The sequence below is a fragment of the Anopheles ziemanni genome, chromosome 2 (assembly GCF_943734765.1).
Source record: "Anopheles ziemanni chromosome 2, idAnoZiCoDA_A2_x.2, whole genome shotgun sequence".
Classification (NCBI taxonomy): Eukaryota; Metazoa; Arthropoda; class Insecta; order Diptera; family Culicidae; genus Anopheles; species Anopheles ziemanni.
The window spans coordinates 44,118,088-44,136,234 of NC_080705.1; the positions used below are offsets into that span (position 1 = coordinate 44,118,088).

General features: G+C 41.8%; 2 protein-coding genes across 2 annotated transcripts; one reads left to right on the forward strand and one right to left on the reverse strand.

The window, feature by feature from the left end:
* Window positions 1-874: 874 nt before the first annotated feature.
* On the forward strand, window positions 875-2,570 carry LOC131293626 (uncharacterized). The gene is made up of 6 exons (XM_058321702.1): window positions 875-932; window positions 990-1,162; window positions 1,243-1,290; window positions 1,367-1,482; window positions 1,570-1,937; window positions 2,011-2,570. Exons 1-6 carry the CDS (start codon window positions 875-877, stop codon window positions 2,568-2,570), a joined length of 1,323 nt encoding a protein of 440 aa, XP_058177685.1.
* Window positions 2,571-7,061: 4,491 nt separating this feature from the next.
* On the reverse strand, window positions 7,062-12,979 carry LOC131282539 (protein bicaudal D). Its single transcript, XM_058312035.1, has 9 exons — window positions 12,236-12,979; window positions 10,285-10,788; window positions 10,040-10,197; window positions 9,659-9,969; window positions 8,601-8,794; window positions 8,319-8,530; window positions 7,778-8,259; window positions 7,520-7,694; window positions 7,062-7,450 (listed from the first exon to the last, which is right to left on the reverse strand). Exons 1-9 carry the CDS (start codon window positions 12,437-12,439, stop codon window positions 7,288-7,290), a joined length of 2,403 nt encoding a protein of 800 aa, XP_058168018.1. The 5' UTR covers window positions 12,440-12,979; the 3' UTR covers window positions 7,062-7,287.
* Between the last annotated feature and the right edge of the window lie 5,168 nt (window positions 12,980-18,147).

Sequence of the window (18,147 nt, forward strand, 5' to 3'; positions counted from 1 at the left end):
AAACATCATGATATGATATTTAGTGTGAGCATCCAACAGTTTAGTTGTACCGAGTCATTCCATCTTTACTCTTGCCCTACGGTAAAGGTACGATAAACTTTTAAACCAACCTGTCGATTCGTTAATCTTATGCTACACAACGTACGCACACACTCACAATATACAATAGTGTACAACATATGAGCAGAATTATTTCATGGTTGTAAAGATGAGGATCATTGCAGTATTACTGATTCTTAAAGGTGCTCATAATCTGATAATGTTTTTTTATTTTAACTAAACTATCAAGACATTTCCTTGATCTTTGTGTCTGAATTTGCTCCTTGAAGAAAAATAATTAATGATAAATTCGATTTAACTACTTTAGGGCCTAAAGCTTTTTTATTTCCAGCTAGTAAGACTTCATCAGAAACATTTTGTAGATGCTTTTCGTAACAATTTAGTGCTTTTCCTTTGTGTAGGCTTGTGATTCCATTGCTCTTTGTTCTAAGCAGCTGTCTCCGCTCCAATTTATGATGATTATACGCATGGCCCTATGACGCAACACCCGGCCAACACGCGTTCACCAGGACTTGCCAGTACCACCGCTCACGTACGCCTCATCGCACAGTATTACCTCACGTGCTGCCGTGTGGTGCATTTATCAGACTCTTTCGCGCACCGTCACAGCCTCCGTGACCCGGTATTATCCAACATCCATCCACAAACGGCTAATTCCAGTAATGTGCTGATTGATGATGCCGTTTAAACTCGACGAAGATGTGCAAACCACTTGCGGTGCGGTGCATCGGTCGCATACTGCACTCAGTTAGAATTTAGCAGTTGGTTGTGGGATTAGTGTCGTGGCAGCCACGGGAAGATAGTGGATCCAAAAATGCGACAAAACGGTTTACTACTGCCACTGTTGGCCATTTTCTCCAGTGTGGCTACCGGTAAGGGAATGAATTTTGCAGTAGAAACCGGATTGTAATCGTTCCCGTATTTCCTAGAGCATCCGCAACCATTCCAGTGCGTATCGCAGATGGAAATCAATAGTACCGAGGCAGCATTAAAAAGTGCTCTCTTTTGTGGAACGAGCTACAACCCACGCTACCGACCGGTAAAATATCAACAGGATCGGCTAGCCATGTACATTGGTGCCGAAGTAATAAACGTGGAACGGGTATGTGGTAACTTTTTTTTGGAGGATCATTAACGGACTCCAACGGACTGAGATGATATTTGTCTCTTTGTTCCGTGCAGGTGAAGCAAGATGATTCTAAAGTGGAAATTACTCTGGAGCTGTTAATGGTACGTACCTTAGGGTAGGTTTAATATCTACCAAATCGAATCTCTGCTTAATGTCTGATAACACACGTTGTAACAGCAATGGTACGATGCATTCCTACACTGGAACAAACGCACGAGCAATAACATCGAGACCATCAACGTTTCCGAGCACGATCTCTGGACGCCGACGTTTGGTGCAAAATCGTTTCATAAGTATGAATAGTGTAGATGCAGCAGGATGTCCTATGGATGTGTAGGATGAAGTGTCCTATACTAACGGTTTCACGGTATTCCTTGCAGATCTCCGCGAGTTCAGAGCACTAAGCAATGTACGCGCGTTAAGTGCCATCTCAGCTACGACGGTGAAGTGATCTATACCGTATTGTGTACCTTCACAGTGGACTGTTACTCTGAAGCACGGTACTGGGCGTTTGAGACAAAGATATGCACACTACGCATATTTTCCGTCGAGTACGACACGAACCAGCTGTCGTTGTTCCACTTCCAAAGGCGTCTGTCCTACCCGAGTTACCCGTTGCTGCCTTACAAGATTACCTCCTTCCAGATGGCGACCGTCAACAGTACCATGAGTCCCGAGTTTCGCATGGATATCGTAATCGAGCGTTTGATCGGGTCGCATTTGATCGTGTTTCTTGCGCTGATCGTGAGTAAGTAGATTGGCCATCATCCAGCACATGACTAAAGTGTATGAACTGAAGTTGATGCACCTTGTTTTTTAAGTTTTCAGTTTACTGAATCTTATCTGTCTCTGGCTGCGGATGGACTCAAACGCTCGATCGGTGACGATCGCTGTGGGAACCGTGATGGAAAGTCTTTATCTAATCATCCTATATTGGTACGGTGCTGTGAAGATGAAACCCGTGTTGACGTTAGCACATCTGCTACTTGGAACATCTCTACTAGGAGCAGTCGCATTCGGATGGACTTATTATGCAAGGGGACAATTACGTAAGAGAATTGCTACTTCCTGTCCACCCGCTGTAGCACACTTCGTTGTTCTGCTGCGAAAAAGTCGGCCACTGGGGGCATTCCTATCGATCGATTATCTGAATCAAAGCGCCAAGCAAGACAAATTGACGAAAGACTGGGAAGATGCACCAGTGGATACGGTAGAAACACAACAACACGACGGCGATGTGCGGACTGATGATCTTCACTCGTCTGCCGATGGCGAAGGCGGTGCATTGGAATGGCAGGAAGTAGTTCAACCGCTCGATCGCGTCCTGTTTTGTGCCATGCTTACGGCCTATCTGTTAATGTTCGGGGTCTATGCACTTTAGAATGGGTGCAAGATGTCAAAATTAGGCTAGTTATTAGGCTATATTATAGGCTAGTCTAACGATCGTGGAACAAACCGCTGCAATAGACACTAAAGAGAGCAACAATCAGATCTGATGTAAAAGATATTTGTCTTTTATTTGTTGCTGCATCAAATATTCCGCAGAAAGAAAAAGATTATTTAATGAATTTTCACCAAAATGACCTAAATAAAATTGACAAAGTGGTTTTGAGCTATTTTGTTTATCTGGTACAAAAACTGATGGGTTTTTGTTTTCATTTATCTACAGCTTTGGTTCAAATTGTTCAAGAATTCTAAAAGTTCCAAAGTAATCTTTAAAAAATATCTAAACAAAAAAAACCACCCATATGTTCAAAAATATATAGATATTTTTGATAATGTTGATTTTTTAAATGATTTAGATGATATTATAATGACCCTTGCTAATTTATCTTCTTCTTCTTGGCGTAACGACCTCTTGGTCATGCCTGCCCGTGAAGGGCTGAGACTTGTTTCCCTATTGTACGTAGATAGTCAGTCCTCTCGTACAGGGGAGGGTTCGGTCTCGGTTGGGATTCGAACCCACGCCGTCGAGATGGTGAGCCCCGGCGCTCACTTATAGAAACCGTATTAAATAGTTTCCAACATAAAAATCCATCAATTTTCATACAAAATGCAAATTGGCATACCCGGGAATACTGGTCACGTTTTATTTTTAATTTCAGAGACTTTGACCTCCTCGATCATTCGTCTCTTTATCCTGGTCATATACATCCGTAGATTTATACATTGGGGTGAAGGTTAAAAATCTTGGAATTTTAAAATAACAACTACGTTTCGGATGGAGCTTCGTCAGGCCAAGACCGCTCAGCGGATGTAGCGTCACTTAAGTAAGCAGTAAATTGTTATAGTAATTGTGTTTTACAGTATAAAAATACTACAAATATCGAAAACAAACATAAGCGTAATAAAAGACACTTCATAACACAAGTTTTCTCCATTTTTACCTTCAGGATTCTAGGTTTAATGATTCTTCCCAACAAAAAATTCAACCAATATCAAAACCATTGCAAATGAATGGAAGCTGGACACAGGACAACTTTATCCATTCCCGTTGACAATATCCATGGCTGATTTTTGTTTCCTCTGATTTTTTCGCACCCAACTGGGCTTGTTGTTGTATCTTTCATTTTGCCTTTTGTGAGGAATAACGAACGAACGATCAAATGTATGTTTAAATTATGCTACACTAGGAGGGAATAAGATTTTTGTTGCTGGTAGTTTACTACCCATCAATTGTCGCTACACTCACTACAGAGTTAGTAATAGGAAACTACTGCTAATTTTTGTCACTGCCAGATACCTTACACCAACATTAACGGGAGGGGAGGGATTCACACTACACACCAAACGTTAGGGTGCTTTAGTTTCGACTCAACTAAGGAACGCGTAACAAAATTGCTACATTATCCTTTGCATTCTGTAGCTCACGTTTTTTTTTTTACTTACTGTCTACTCTATTTTCTCTATTGCAGTGAAAATATATAACGAATGTGCCTTGCTAAACTATTCTCCTGTTTGCTAATGCTAGCTCTATGCCAAAAACACAATTAAGTATGAGTTGCAATCCGGAAGTTTTGGTTTTTAATGCAAGAATAAGGTAGTACTATTGCTTGGTTAACATAAGATTAATGTAATCACTACCCTTCTCTATTTGATATCGGTCGCAGTAAACTTTACGTCTAATTGTTTTTCATTGGGTAAACGATATCATTGCGATAAGAAGCGATAATAAGCTTTTGGTTTATACAACTTAACAAAACACGTGACGATTCACCTTGTTGCATAAGAAGTTGGAAAATATTTCTTGACAATTAATAGAACAAATCGTTAAACCATTTTTCAATTATTGTTTAATGTCGTTAAATTCATAGAAACATAAAACAAACAAAAACGCATTGCACAAATATACGCCCATACGGGAAGAACAATGGCCATGATGGTGCCTATGTCGTGCATCTTGTTTGCTCCAATTGTTACTCCGGTTGAGATCCGTGTACCGAAAAAGTACAAAAATGCTTTCGTCGGAAACAATTCACATGATCGTATAATTAATTTCTACACTCTTTAGAGCCATCTCTTAAATCTTATCATTTCAAAAAGGGACGGTGATTAATTATTATAAGTATTATACTTCATGTAGTTACTTTTTGTTTATCGTGATTTATGGATATTTTGCTTATGTTATGTGTTTTCGGTCGTTTCACATCGCTGCGGGTTTCGTTCTAGTAAAAAGATTCAGTTTCTCGCCTTTTATTATCCCGTTTCGCGTGGGAGATTTTAGTTCACATCTCTTTTCCCACAATCAACTAACTTTCCGATCTCGAATCTTTTGGAATATTCCCAATTTTTTCCTATCCATACAGATATAAGTACAATATCTATTAGAATTGTATTCCTGTTCTTAAAGTGGGTACCACTTTACCATTGTTTTGATAATAAATATATGGCTCGGTAGACTTTCATATTCTTGTTTCTTAAATTTCGCATAATTTCACCTGCATTCCAGAGATTCACAATCCAATTTCTCTTCTCCGCTACGTTCTCCTCGTGATTCTTTCTTCGGTCCGTCCCCCCGTTTATCTCATTGGTTCCAATTTGGCATCCCTCAATCAGTTTCATCTAGATAGATCACCAAAACAAGGACTACGCTAAATTCCCATTGTAGAGTATTCATTTTTGTCATAATAATAATCTTTATTTCTCGTAATAACGCTTATATCTTCTTCCTCGCAAAAATATTGGCAAACGGATTGAATAACGGATATAACACTCTAATAGTTAATTTTGGACGATTAGACGATTTGTTCAAGACGAAGTCCATCCAGTTGCGGGTTAACACTGTCGCTTTCCGCGACATTATTACCTGACAACCTAATGCACGTGTTTTCTCATTTTGGGGTCTCTTGTTTTATTTTTTCTTGGAAAGATCTTGATCGATTTGAATCCCTTTGCGATGTTATATCCCATATTTACGATTTCTGATAGTATTTTATTTGCTATATCGGTCGAATATGTATCATATTTATAAACGATAGCAAATACCAACTTACAAAACCTAGAATGGACTTTATTGGACAGATAGTTTATTACTTGCCGTGTCGTTGATGTCATATTTGTGTGGCTTATCGGGTGGTATCATATCGAATGCAATTGCTATCGGTTCCTACATCGTCTGATGACTTGATTTATGACTTTCTTTTTTAACAACCAAAGGAAGACCTACGGGACGCGCTAAGACGGACAGCCTTCAGGGGAAAAAATAAATAAAGAGAATATACCTCTGTGTGCTATACCTTTGAATTTGAAATTGAAAACTATCATGGAGCGCTATCGGTTAGATGCGGGTTAGCTTTGTATGCTATGGTGTCGCTTGACCATGTTTCCCCTTATGTTCAATAATGATTGATGAACGTGGCAGAACGTCGTTGTTCATAACCTCCCACGGAAGACACTAAACACAAACCGCAACTAGCCGTTCTGGCGGAGATCATCTCTGGATGATCGGCTTTGTGCTTTTGCAAACTACGCTGAACGGAAACAAAATACGGTTAGTGTGCCTTGGCACATATTTGTTTCCTTTGCTACCACCCCAACCCCAAACCGATACGACAACACTCTCGGGCGGTCGTACATCTGCTCACCCATCAGCGTCGTATGCAAACGGGAGGGGGCTCTGGAGGGAAAAAGGTTGGTCCAGAATTTTAACTTTTGCATTGCAATCACCGTAGAGAACTAAAGGATCCCTGCTTGTTAGTAACGTCACATGATCGTTTCCATCAGTCCATGCGTGCTGAATTGGCACGCGCATATAATCTGACGGAATGCAGGGTGCATTCATAAATAAACTCTATCTAGTCATATAGAAATAATAAATCCTCGTGTCTACCCTGTCGTTTGTTAGTGTAACTATTGATTTTTTTTAGACCACAACCCACCGACAGAACGGTATGAAATTCACATGTTTTTTTTATTATTAAATAATTCCATTATTCTACTCACGAACAAAACGTGCCTAAAATTTGCGTCGTCTCCTGATCAGTCGATCCCTTGCTGCCATCATCGTAGCTGCCACACTCGGTGCGAATAAATATTATATCTTTCAATTCAGCCATTTCGTCCTATTGCATACATAAAGAATACACTCTTTACAGAACGGCTTCGAACGCCGCGTCTACCCCCACCGATCATTACGTTTTATAACGAGTTGTATACTGCAACTAACTCTATGCTCGTTCGTTTCTCTTATGGATGGAAATATTTTTCTAGTGATTTTTTGTTTGTTTCTTCAATTTTGTGTGACGCAACGGTTTAATTTAGATTTTTTCTCATGCTGTTTTTAAAAACTTGCAAAACACACATCCATGCACAGTGGATGCGTTCTTTTGCGAGATATTGCAGCGGATTGAAGACTAATCGACCCAATACGGCACACCACAATGTTATGCCAAAATGGGCACAGGTAATGTGGCGCTACGAAATAACACAACCAATACATAACCAGGAGATCTCGATGAAACGTGCACTTATTCTCTTTACCATGGATCATTTTTGGTTGTGATTTTCCCTCCCCTTCTACATGCCGTTCTCTTTTCCGCTTACAGTTTTAGGAGCGTATAGAGGAATGCCAGTATTTTACGCTGCACGCTCACCTTATGTTAGAAGAATGCCTGGTTCGAGTTGTTACTATTGCTGTTGCTGTTGTTCGGGTTCTGGAGACTGTTTCTGGCCGGTTGTCCGCGTGAGAATGCAGATTTGCCTCCACCACCACCGCCTCCGCCGCGCTGCGAAACCGCCGGCCGGCGAACGTGACGCAACTCACTGGGAGAAAATAAAAACAATTGCAAGTTGGATTCATGCGACGAGGAAAAAGCAAAACTATTTTCTTACCGATCCATTTCCAGTTCCTCCAACTTCTGCGTAAGGCTGAGTTTCTGTTGCACGGCCAACCGCAGCAGCTGGTTCAGCGTTTTCTTCTCTTCTTCGGCAGCCGACAGCTGGTGAGTCAATTCGTCCACCTGAGTGACATATTCCTCACAGCGTGCGGCAAACATTGCCCGAAGACCTGGTAAGTAAAGAAGAGACACAATCGAAATCAAAACCGATGTTTCTCGAAACGTGTCACCTTGCAAGTTCTGGAGAACTTACTGGAGAAGGTGGCCGCATCTTCCTTCAGAATGCGTAGCTCGTTGCGCAGCTTCGACATCGTATCGCTGACGACTAGCTTCTCGTTTTCGTACTTCGACTTCAGGTTGGTCAGCGCAACCTCGGCAGTGTTCTTGTTGGACTTGAGCACCGTGCGCAGGGTGGCAATCTGTTCCCGCTTGGTCGATAGCAGGCTGCGAAGCTTAATGATCTGCTCATGCAAATCGGCGATCTCTTCCTTCGCCTCCTTGCCCTCGCCCGACGACGAACCGGACGAATCCGTGACCACTTTATCCTTGTTCAGCTCGATCGTATGCTCAACGGCGGTCTTGAGGTACCGAATCTGATCGCTCACAGTATCCACGTACTTGCGGATCTCTACTGCATCGCTCAGTGCCTGCAGGTCTTCGAAGACATGCGGTTTGGAGGTGAGAATGTCCGATTTCAGTTGGGACTGAATCGCCGTCAGTGAGTCGTTCTCGAAGCTACAAAAAACACATAATTAGCGTGCAAATTAAATATAATTGTAATATATCTACCGCACCTCAAATCATCGTTCTTATGATCCAGCAGGACGCGGTTAGGTGTTTCGCCGTTGACTGTGCACACTAGATGATACAGCTGCGCCAGATCGTCACTTAATGCAACAAGGTTACTGCGAGTGGTGTTCAAGCTCTGGCCAGCAGTTTGTGAGAGCGCCGTCAGCACCTGAATGTCACTGTGTAGATCGAGTGATTTCTGTTCCACCGACAACAACTGAAACGAAAAAAGGAAGCACTTGTTTGGAGATTCCTTTTTACAGCACACCAAATTATGCATACGCTACCTTGTTCTTCAAGTTTGTAATCTCGTTACGTAGCACTGCCATGGCATCCGAGCAGTTAAGTCCCTTTTGCAATTCCGCCAAATCAGATTTGAGTGTGTCAATCTCCTTGGAGCTCAGTGTGAACCAATTCGAGTACTGCATGATTGCTTCGTTTAGTTTCTCATTAACATCCTTGTCCTTGGTAGGAGTGACGGCTGCGAGATGAATTATGAAAATGTTTAATAGGATTTATTTTACATCCACAAATAGAAATAATATAATTAGAATGTAATATTGTTATCACTCTAGTCACTAGTGTTGTGAAAATTCGTTCTGTTTGAGCAGCGGGGCGAACATATTAATCAAGGAACCGAAGTTTTGACGCGATATATATGTAAATTAACAGTTCGACGATTCGATCTGATGAATTCAATCGAAGTCCGTGCTAAGGCTATCTGACTTGTTTTGGCAAAATGAGCTACCTCATTCACCACCCATTGTGCGGTACTTCCTGTATTTAAAGAATTCATCTTTTGGCTTTCTGTCTAGATTAGGAATTTTGGTTTTCATGCCCTATAAATGCATGTAAAAACGCAAACAACCGATCTAGTAGTTCATCCGATCGCGCTATAATCGATTATGAATTGAAATAATGTGATTATTTAGCGTAGTTTTGTATATTCAATAAACAACAGTAAAATAATAACCGTAGCATCGTAAAAATGCTTTATCTTTTAACCAATTTTGCTTGCGAGCCAGAGGTCCCTAAGCTCACGGGCTGATATTTTGACCGACTTAAACGCAGTAGTTCACAGTTGGTAGCGGTTGTTGCATCAATGGGTCAATTATAACATGATCGCTGCATTGCTAAGTGCAGGCTCATAAGGCTAAGGTAATAAAATTGTCAGCCTATAATCCGAATCCTGAATTTGTCTTGTTTTTAGACTTGGTCTTTAATTTGTAAAAATTCCTACGTCCGTTAGAAAACAAATCATATTTATATCATAAACTTTACTATTGAATGGAAAATAATTCTTTGAAAAACAACACAAAAAGTATGTAATTAGTGTGATGCTTACCGGTGATGTTTTCTTCGATCTGAATCTGCTTTTTCAGCGTGTGAAGTGCATCAACGTGCGCCGCAAGTAGCATCAGCTTGGCCATAAAGTTTTGCAAATCGTTCTGACTCTTGTCAAGGTTTTGTTGGGCGTCGCGCAGGTTAGCGGTCAGGCAGAGTTTTTCGTTTTCCATCGTTTCGAGTTGTTTCTCGAGTTTCTTCAGTTCGTTGAGGTGAATTTCCGAGAACAGGTCAACCTTTGTGCCGTCGGGCGACTTCAAGTCCGCTGTTTCTGCTTCCAGGGTGGCTTCTAATCGTTTCAGTGTTGAATCTCTGTACGAACAAAACGACATGTAAAAAGAAGTTAACGTATATCTGGATATGCTTGCTCCTAAGCACTAACCTCAACGCGGGTATTTCTTCTTCACAATCGCTGCTGTTCAGGGCACTTTCCTCCATGCCGCGTATACTATATGCCAGATTACTGATATTGTACATTGATTCACGGTTGATATGTGTATCAAGCTCTTTCTTCAAAGCGTATTTATTTTCACGTTCAACCTAGGGAAAGGAAGTACATGAATGTGTGTTAGTCATACATTTTGATAACAATAAAACCGAGCTTTTATCCTTTGCCGTAACGCTTACTTGCAATGCAGTCAAGGCATCTTCCATCTGTTTTTCGGCAATTTTCTTTAGACTAGCCAGCTCTTCCACCTGCGAGTTCAATAGCTCGATTTCCTCCGTAAGTCTACGGATTTCGTGCTTTGCACCTTCAAATTCGACCTGTGAGCTTCGCAAACTGGACACCTGCTTCTGGAGGGAAATATTCTCTTCCTCGAGCTCCGAGTAGTCGGCCAGCATACGGGCCTCACGATATTTCATATCCTTCAGCTCAGCTTTCAGGCGCGCCCGCTCTGCTTCCGTGCCGGATTTGTCGCGGCCAATTTCGGCATTTTCCTGCAGCATACGATCCCGCTCGCTTGTCACCCGATCGAGCTCGTGGCGTAGCTGTTTGGTTTCATTCTCCAGCTCTACGATGTGCATGTTGAGCGACGTTTCCATCGCGGCCGATTCGTTGAGCAAAGCATCTTCCTGTTCGATGCCGGATTTGGTGGTGACTTGTTGAGTTTTTTGGAACTTTTGTAGCGCCTGTAATTATGAATAGCAAATGGATTTTATAGGTAAATTTTGTGATGATTATAAAAAATAGTTGTGTCAATCAAATGGTAGACGTGAATGTATGAAATGATCAGATTCAAGGATCTCCCCAAAAGGCAGAACTGTATCTATGCAACAAGTTCACCCTGCACTATAGGCAAAGCTTAAATGATTAATTTCAATGCAAATCATTTCTCCGGTTGTCACTCGTTCCACACCTTCCCGATCGATAACGAACAGAACGATGGACCATTACCGCTAATGATGTAAACATATTTCCCCGATTAAAATGCGGCGCGTCATCGTTTCCGTTTTGAAACTACTAGCCCAGCATGTGACCTTCACAACCATCGGTCGCGGTACCTCACCCTTTCAGCCGCTGCCATTGAGAGCCCAGACGAGGGCCGGCAGCATTTGCAATCGAATTTGGTGGCGGCACCGTGTAGTAAAACCCAGTAAAGCCCCGGAGAAAATGGAAAATGGGTGGAAAGAGGAGAAAAATGGAACTATTCAACCACAACACGTTATCATGTTGCCTACATGTTTTCGTTCCATCTCCTTGCTTCGTTTTCCCCGAGGCCCCTAGGCGTGGAAGGATAGGTTAGCCCACTACACTCTCTAGCAGGGAAAATTCGAGGATGTAGTGCACTACTGAAAGCAGAGGCGATGCCGATTGACGACTTCGACGACGACGACGACAACGATGATTGGCCACGATTTAAATGGAGAAAAACTGCCAAGCCAGCGGGATGGCGGTGAAAAGAAGGAATGATACAATTATTGGCACAACTATATCTGTTCACAGTTATGAAACTGACCATTAGAGGGGGAAATGTGAATTGAACCACAGAAGGCACTTATCGCCTAATTGGAAAGTATTCGAGTATGATCCTGCCTGCCATTAGGTGAATTGAGAGCAAAAGAATATTTCCCGAATGGATGCGAGATCATTTAGGTTTGTAAATGTAGAGAGTACATAATTTAAAAATAAAAACTAGTAATGATTTTCCTTCGTGTGCGAAAAGGTGGAAGATGTTAGGAAAAAAGTGCAATATATATAGTTTTCCAAATTCAATCGCCCCCCCAAATGAAACAGCGACGATCGCCTGCTGTAACAATAACAGAAAGCAAACGCAGCAAACCCAGCTGCCCCTCAAAACGACACGAAAGAAAATTTCACTCGTTTCCCCGCTTTGCTTTCGGGATGTGAAATGAAACGAGACGAAACGAGACCAAATTGTGCGATGAATCCGTGGATGGTTATAATTGTGGATAGCATTGCGTGGCAATAGCTTTTTTCTCGCCTCGTCTTTAGTGCACTTTGAACGTGTGGTATATATACACCTGTTTGCGTTTTCTAACACCCCCTTCTACTTGTCCCTCATTCACACCCCCTGATATTTGGGTGACATTTTTCCGTTTCGTGTCTCCAACTCACCTCTTGTGTAATGTCCAGCTCATGTTTTGTATTCTCGTACATCGATTCCAACTCTTCACATTTGACCTGCAGATTTTGCTTTTCCTCCAGCAACACCAGGCCATACTTTGCCGATTGGATATTTTCGCTGCTAGCCTGGTCCAGCTCGCGCGTCAGTCGTTCGATCTCGGACCGCAGACCTTCCAGTTCCTGCGATGAAGCCATTTTTGCGTTTCCTGAGCCCCCGGTCGTATGGGAAAAATGAAATTAGCGCAGACTGGTGGTTCTAGAGTGGAGCAAACACTGGGGAAAATTCCGAAAGTTACGCAAAGGAATGCACCTCCGCCGATGCTGCGGAATGCCTGAGCTTATGCGTCCGTATGATAAAAACAATTCGTTCTAACCACTACACTTTCCTAAAAAACACTTCTTCTGTCCCTATCATTTGCTGGGACGTGAGGTGCGCCGCTGCTGGGACATTTGCCGTTTCTCTGTCTTTTCACTTTACGCATCGAATACCGTGATCATCGGTCCATGTAGAAAAAAAAAACTGAGCAAGTTTGGAAGAAAAAGAAACACAGCACTCCAGAACAGTGTTCGGTTAAAACTGGACTACACGGGTTAATTGAAAACTGTCTTTTGCAATCCTGTCCACGGTAAGGATCGCCAGCATCTCTTGGTCTGGAAATCGGTGGCCACCGCTGCCCTGCGTACGGTGTGGACGAAATTCGAATATTTACTGCTTAGTGCCAGCGAGTTTTCTTATGAGCTCGTGACATCATTAAATTTCGACGGGCACCAACATGACAGCTGTCATTTACTAGGTGCTTAGCAAGATTACTAAAACCAAAATCATTCAAAAGACAGGTCGGGTTAAAGCTATTTTTTGCTCCGCCATTGTTGTGACAGTTGGTTGAAAAAGTGCATACAAAAATTTCTAGCATACTTGTGGGAGATCTCCGCCAAAATTTTCGCGAAATAGGTAATTGTTAATTCTAGATCATAGTATCGATGGTTTCACGGATAGAAACTGCTCTTCTGGGTGAAGTCATCGGATATGGATCCTTTTGTTCGCCGTGATTGCCGAAATTAAGTGTATTGGTTTGTCTTATACGCAGCCTTCCTCCAGAACATATTTCGAACGCCTCAATTCCTTGTTCTGTTGATGAAACATACCAAATTTGCAGTTTAACCAAGATTACTAGAACTAGATGTTGGGTCACACAGCTTTTCATGTCTCTTTACCTTGTTGGTACTGATGACCAAAAAGAACCAATTTTGAGGTTAGAATTGCCGGGTGTTGTAGATACACAGATAGGTGTTTGCCTTACCGAGGAGCCACACGTCAGCGAACGAACGCGTATACCGAATTTTTTGGCCCGAGCTTTTTGCGGCATCCGGTGTATACCATATTTATAACCGCGTGACTACATTAGGCGTACCATACTAAAAACTTGGTACGGTCGAGCTCCAGCGTACCATACCAAATGCAACCCAGCACTTCTGGGTTGGCTGACGATGGTGTGCTCGAAAGAGCTCGATGAAGTGCTCGACTTTTCATATTGGTAAGAACTTGTCGAGCAATTATCAGTTAATTTGTGAAGAGCATCTCCAAAAAGTTAATTGATAGAAAATAATAGTAAAAATAATAATATCTTATTGTTTTTATTTGCCTGTAATTACTATCTGTAACCGTAAACTGCTGGATTCAGTTTGAATACATAAGGTGAGCAGGACAAAGCATAGAGTTGGAGTGAGAGGTTTCGCGACTACACTTGCATCGCTCGATTCTGACAGAAATGTCGGTTTTTGACACTAGGAGCGTTTTTTGGTATGGTACGCCTAATGTAGTCACGCGGTAACAGTTGGTCGGTTTTTTTACCCGTACATGAAAGGGGAACCATGGTCAAAAAATTCGCTCGACTTTTTCTGTGCGCTAGCGAACGTTCGCTCGAATTCTGAGCGCAGCTTCAACGCCGAACGTGAACCGAAGGAAGGAAAGAGACAACTGTCATTAAAGCGAGAGGCAGTGCTGACACACGGAAAGCTCCAGCCGCTCGAAAAAACGTTCGTTCGGTGTAAAAAGCTTCACGTGTGGCACCTCGGTTAAAGTTCCAATAAAATAGTTTTTCTGATACAGGAATCATATGGTTGGTAGTAGTCGATCAGTATAAATGTGTTTTACATCCTGGTTTAGCTGTTTTTTGTCACAGAATTGTGTTCAAACGTTCATTACGAATGTTTGTTTTGGGTATCATAAATTCCAAGATGGCGGCATGTATACCTTTGGTAGGAACGTGCAGCAAGGTTCTCCGTGGGTACTTTCCTACCAAAGGTGTGCATGCCTACCAAAAAAACGCCTTTCAAGTGTATTTTTGGTAGGCTTTTTTGGCATTTGTGGCTTCGATTACCAAAATTTGTTTTCTTTTTAATGAAATCGAAGCAACTTGTTCGGGAGCGCGAGGTAATAATAACGCTTTCACGGCTGTCGACCCACTTGGATCGACCGACTTGGGGTGGTTAACCGGGGCCGGGTTAACTCGCACCAGACAGTAAGTACATGTGTAAGAACCCACAGCAGAGAGTTCTTACTGATGATGATTTTTCCGCGCTTTTCACACATTTCAGTGTCTCGACAAAGAGGATGAAGCGGCTTCAAGTGAACATCAACGCGTTCTACGTGTTTTCACTGGCCATGACAAAGTGGTGCTGCACATCGTAAATCGAAGGAGCCTGATCCATGGTCGCTGTTTGCCAGCACGAACCAGAGGAGGAGTCGGACCATTTCGGGATGTTTCGCCTGATCGCCTTCCGAACCGGACGATAATTTATTATTACTAGGTATAACGGCCCGGTTACACGGGCCCATGTTGATGAAAGAATTAGCATTAGACTCTAGTAAAATTGTGGTAAATTGAGTTTCTCAAAGCTTCAGCCCAGTTAGCAGATTGAACCTGTATCAAACTGTGAGATGCCAAATTCAAATTCCCAGTTATTTTGATATGATAATGGCTCACTGGCTGCCGTATGGCTTTCTCATGGCTGAATGGTAATGAAAAACTTATCGGACCAAACAGAAGAATTGTTGATTACTGAAGACTTTACCTCAGGAATGTGTTTTACATTGTCCGGATAGAATAATTTCCTGATTATCATAATGCCAAATTCAGCCAAAGAATTTCCTGATTTTCTCCTGTGATTTTCTGAATCCCGTTGATAATAAAATGGTCAAGCCATAGGGACTGAATGGCTGAAGCTGTGCAATTGTGCTCTTCTCACCATCTTAATTTAAAAACCGTTAAATTTAAAAATACAATGCAATAGGTATAGTCTTCGGTGAGTTACCATACAAAGTTGAGGTTTTGCACCATTTTAAGTGCATCACCTTGTTCAAGTAAGGACATCAGCCGGAAAATATCACACATATCAATCATTTCAAACACTACTTTTTTCGAGTGCTCGTTTTATGAATTTTGCTATCAAAGTATCCTTTCGTTTTCTCAAGCGAGCTGATTGCCATGGTGATCAAAGTACAGAGAAACGTAGACGATAGGCTCTGTAAGCAGACAGCCGTAGACTTTGAAAGTTAATGCTTAAGGTTCCGCAAAATTGGCTGTGGATTGTTTAGGAAATTTTCTAATTGTGTTTTTTAGAGGCGCGTGTGTGTTTTCGTGTGATAGACGGTTCAGAAATTTGTGTTTTGGGAACTGACCTGTAGTGCGTTTTTGTAAGAAATTTTTTGTGATTGAGTTTTTGTTTCGGTGATAGTGTTTTGTGTCGAAAACTGTGATATATGTGCTTGTCTTTAATTGTTTTTTATATTTTTTGTGTTTGAACCTTTCGAAGAATTGTTCGTGCATTTCCGGTATTAGAAAATACACAGCAAAAGTGATTTAATTAAGCTGAGCCAGCTTACCCGCGCCCTTTGAACACGGATTTGGTGCACATTTTTGTTTTAACCATGTTGAACAATTAATTATCAATCAAGTGTTTCCTTGATATATCTAATCAACCGAACACATAGTGCCCGGGAACGGAATTTTACAACATTTAGAACCATTTTGCAAAACCAGTTTTCCTTTTTTCCAATCGAGTTGGTTTCCCCAGGTCAACTGTGATTGCTATAGTGATCCTTCAGTTTTTCCCCAAGGAAGCTGATTGCTATGGTGATCAATGCAATGCAATGGGATGAGCGTTTTGAGAATTTCCATACAAAGATGAGGTGTTGCAACGATTTTAGTGCGTTACTTTATCCAAGTAGGAGCGTTATCCTTGGAGCGTGACGTTAAGGATTTTTTATAATAAGATTATCGATATATCAAAACAATAAAACAAACAAACATATTTTCCTGCATGAAAATAATTATTTTGGGAAAGAAAAGATATCCTGAACTCAGCTCATATAATCTAATACGAGTATAGTTAGAAATAGGTGTTAAAAACGCACAGTCACGTTGTCAAAACTGTTCTCTTTTGCGGTGTCACGCAAGTATTAAGAGATTACCCGGTTGACAGAAATTGACATTGTTGCTGGTACTATGTAGTTCCAGCAATAGTCCCAGCAATCTGCCATGGAAAAACTTGCTGGTACTACATGACAGCTGCAAAAATTTTGAATTTTTCCCGGTTGACAGAAATTGACATTGTTGCTGGTACTATGTAGTTCCAGCAAGAGTCCCAGCAATCTGCCATGGAAAAACTTGCTGGTACTACATGACAGCTGCAAAAAATTTGAATTTTTGTCAACCGGGTTGTCAACCGGGTACCCTTCTTTTTACCCTTCTTTTCAGAAGTCGTTTTACACATAGATTGCATAGGAAATCAGCTGCAACAGAAGGGGTAAAAGAATTCTCAAAAGAAGAGCGGGCAGTTCTGAAGAGAATTCTTTTACATCAAAATAACGCCAAAATTTCTCGTTGGGTACAGCACGGTTCTCCTCGGGGAGTGCATCAAATGCTTTAGTTCGGTCTGTCGTGGAGTACACATCTGTGGTATGGTGGCCGTTGGGCTCGCGTACACAGGCGCGCCTTTGAATCGTTCCACCTGGCTGAGATTACGCTCCTGGAGAGTCGAGGTTGACTACAATAGACGATGCGCTTCACTTGGGCTCGACTCGCTGAGGCAAAGTAACTGTAGCGCGCAGAGATTGTTCGTTGCGGGCTTACTTGACCACCGTATTAACGCGCCGAATTTTTTTTCTGAACTTTGCTTATACGTACCAGGGAAAACACTCCGTGCTAGAACGCTATTTGACGTCGAGGTACCGGACGTACCCGTTTTGGCTCCTCAGATCCGTTACCTTAAATGGGTCGCGAGTTGAATGCTGTTTGTAATCGTTTCGAACCAGACATGTCGTTATCCGCGGTTGTATTGTATTCGTGGGGTTTTAATAAAAATTATCTAGTTAACAAAAACGGAAATCTTTGATTTTGGACAAAGTTCAATTCAAACACTGAAAGAACACATCTCTTTTAAGTACACCTTGGGAAATGAATTGATGAACTTTGCGTGTCTGATGAACATCGCAGGTGCTACCTGTACGTCAAACGTCAAACATACCGAATGTAAACAAAGCAGCCGAAGCTGACATTACTGCTCAGCTGCTTGTGGAGCTCGTGTTTATGTTACCTTGGTTTCCACCGTATTTTCTCAATCGTTCGAGAATTGTAACTGTGTAAAGTTAAATTTTTCACATTTTCCACTTCGAGGATTGACGAAAAGTTACCTAGTGTCACACTTTAACACCATCGGCACCGTTTATCGCTGAGCACATTCATTGATCAGTGTAAGAGAAGAGGAAGGAGGGTGTTGCAAGGCAAAAGCAGCACTACCAAATTAGGATGTGCCTTATGTTCTGATTCGTTCTTTGTTCATGGCTCGTGTGTTTTTCTGTGCGGTCTGATTTCTGCTGGATGGCGGATGGATTGCAGATT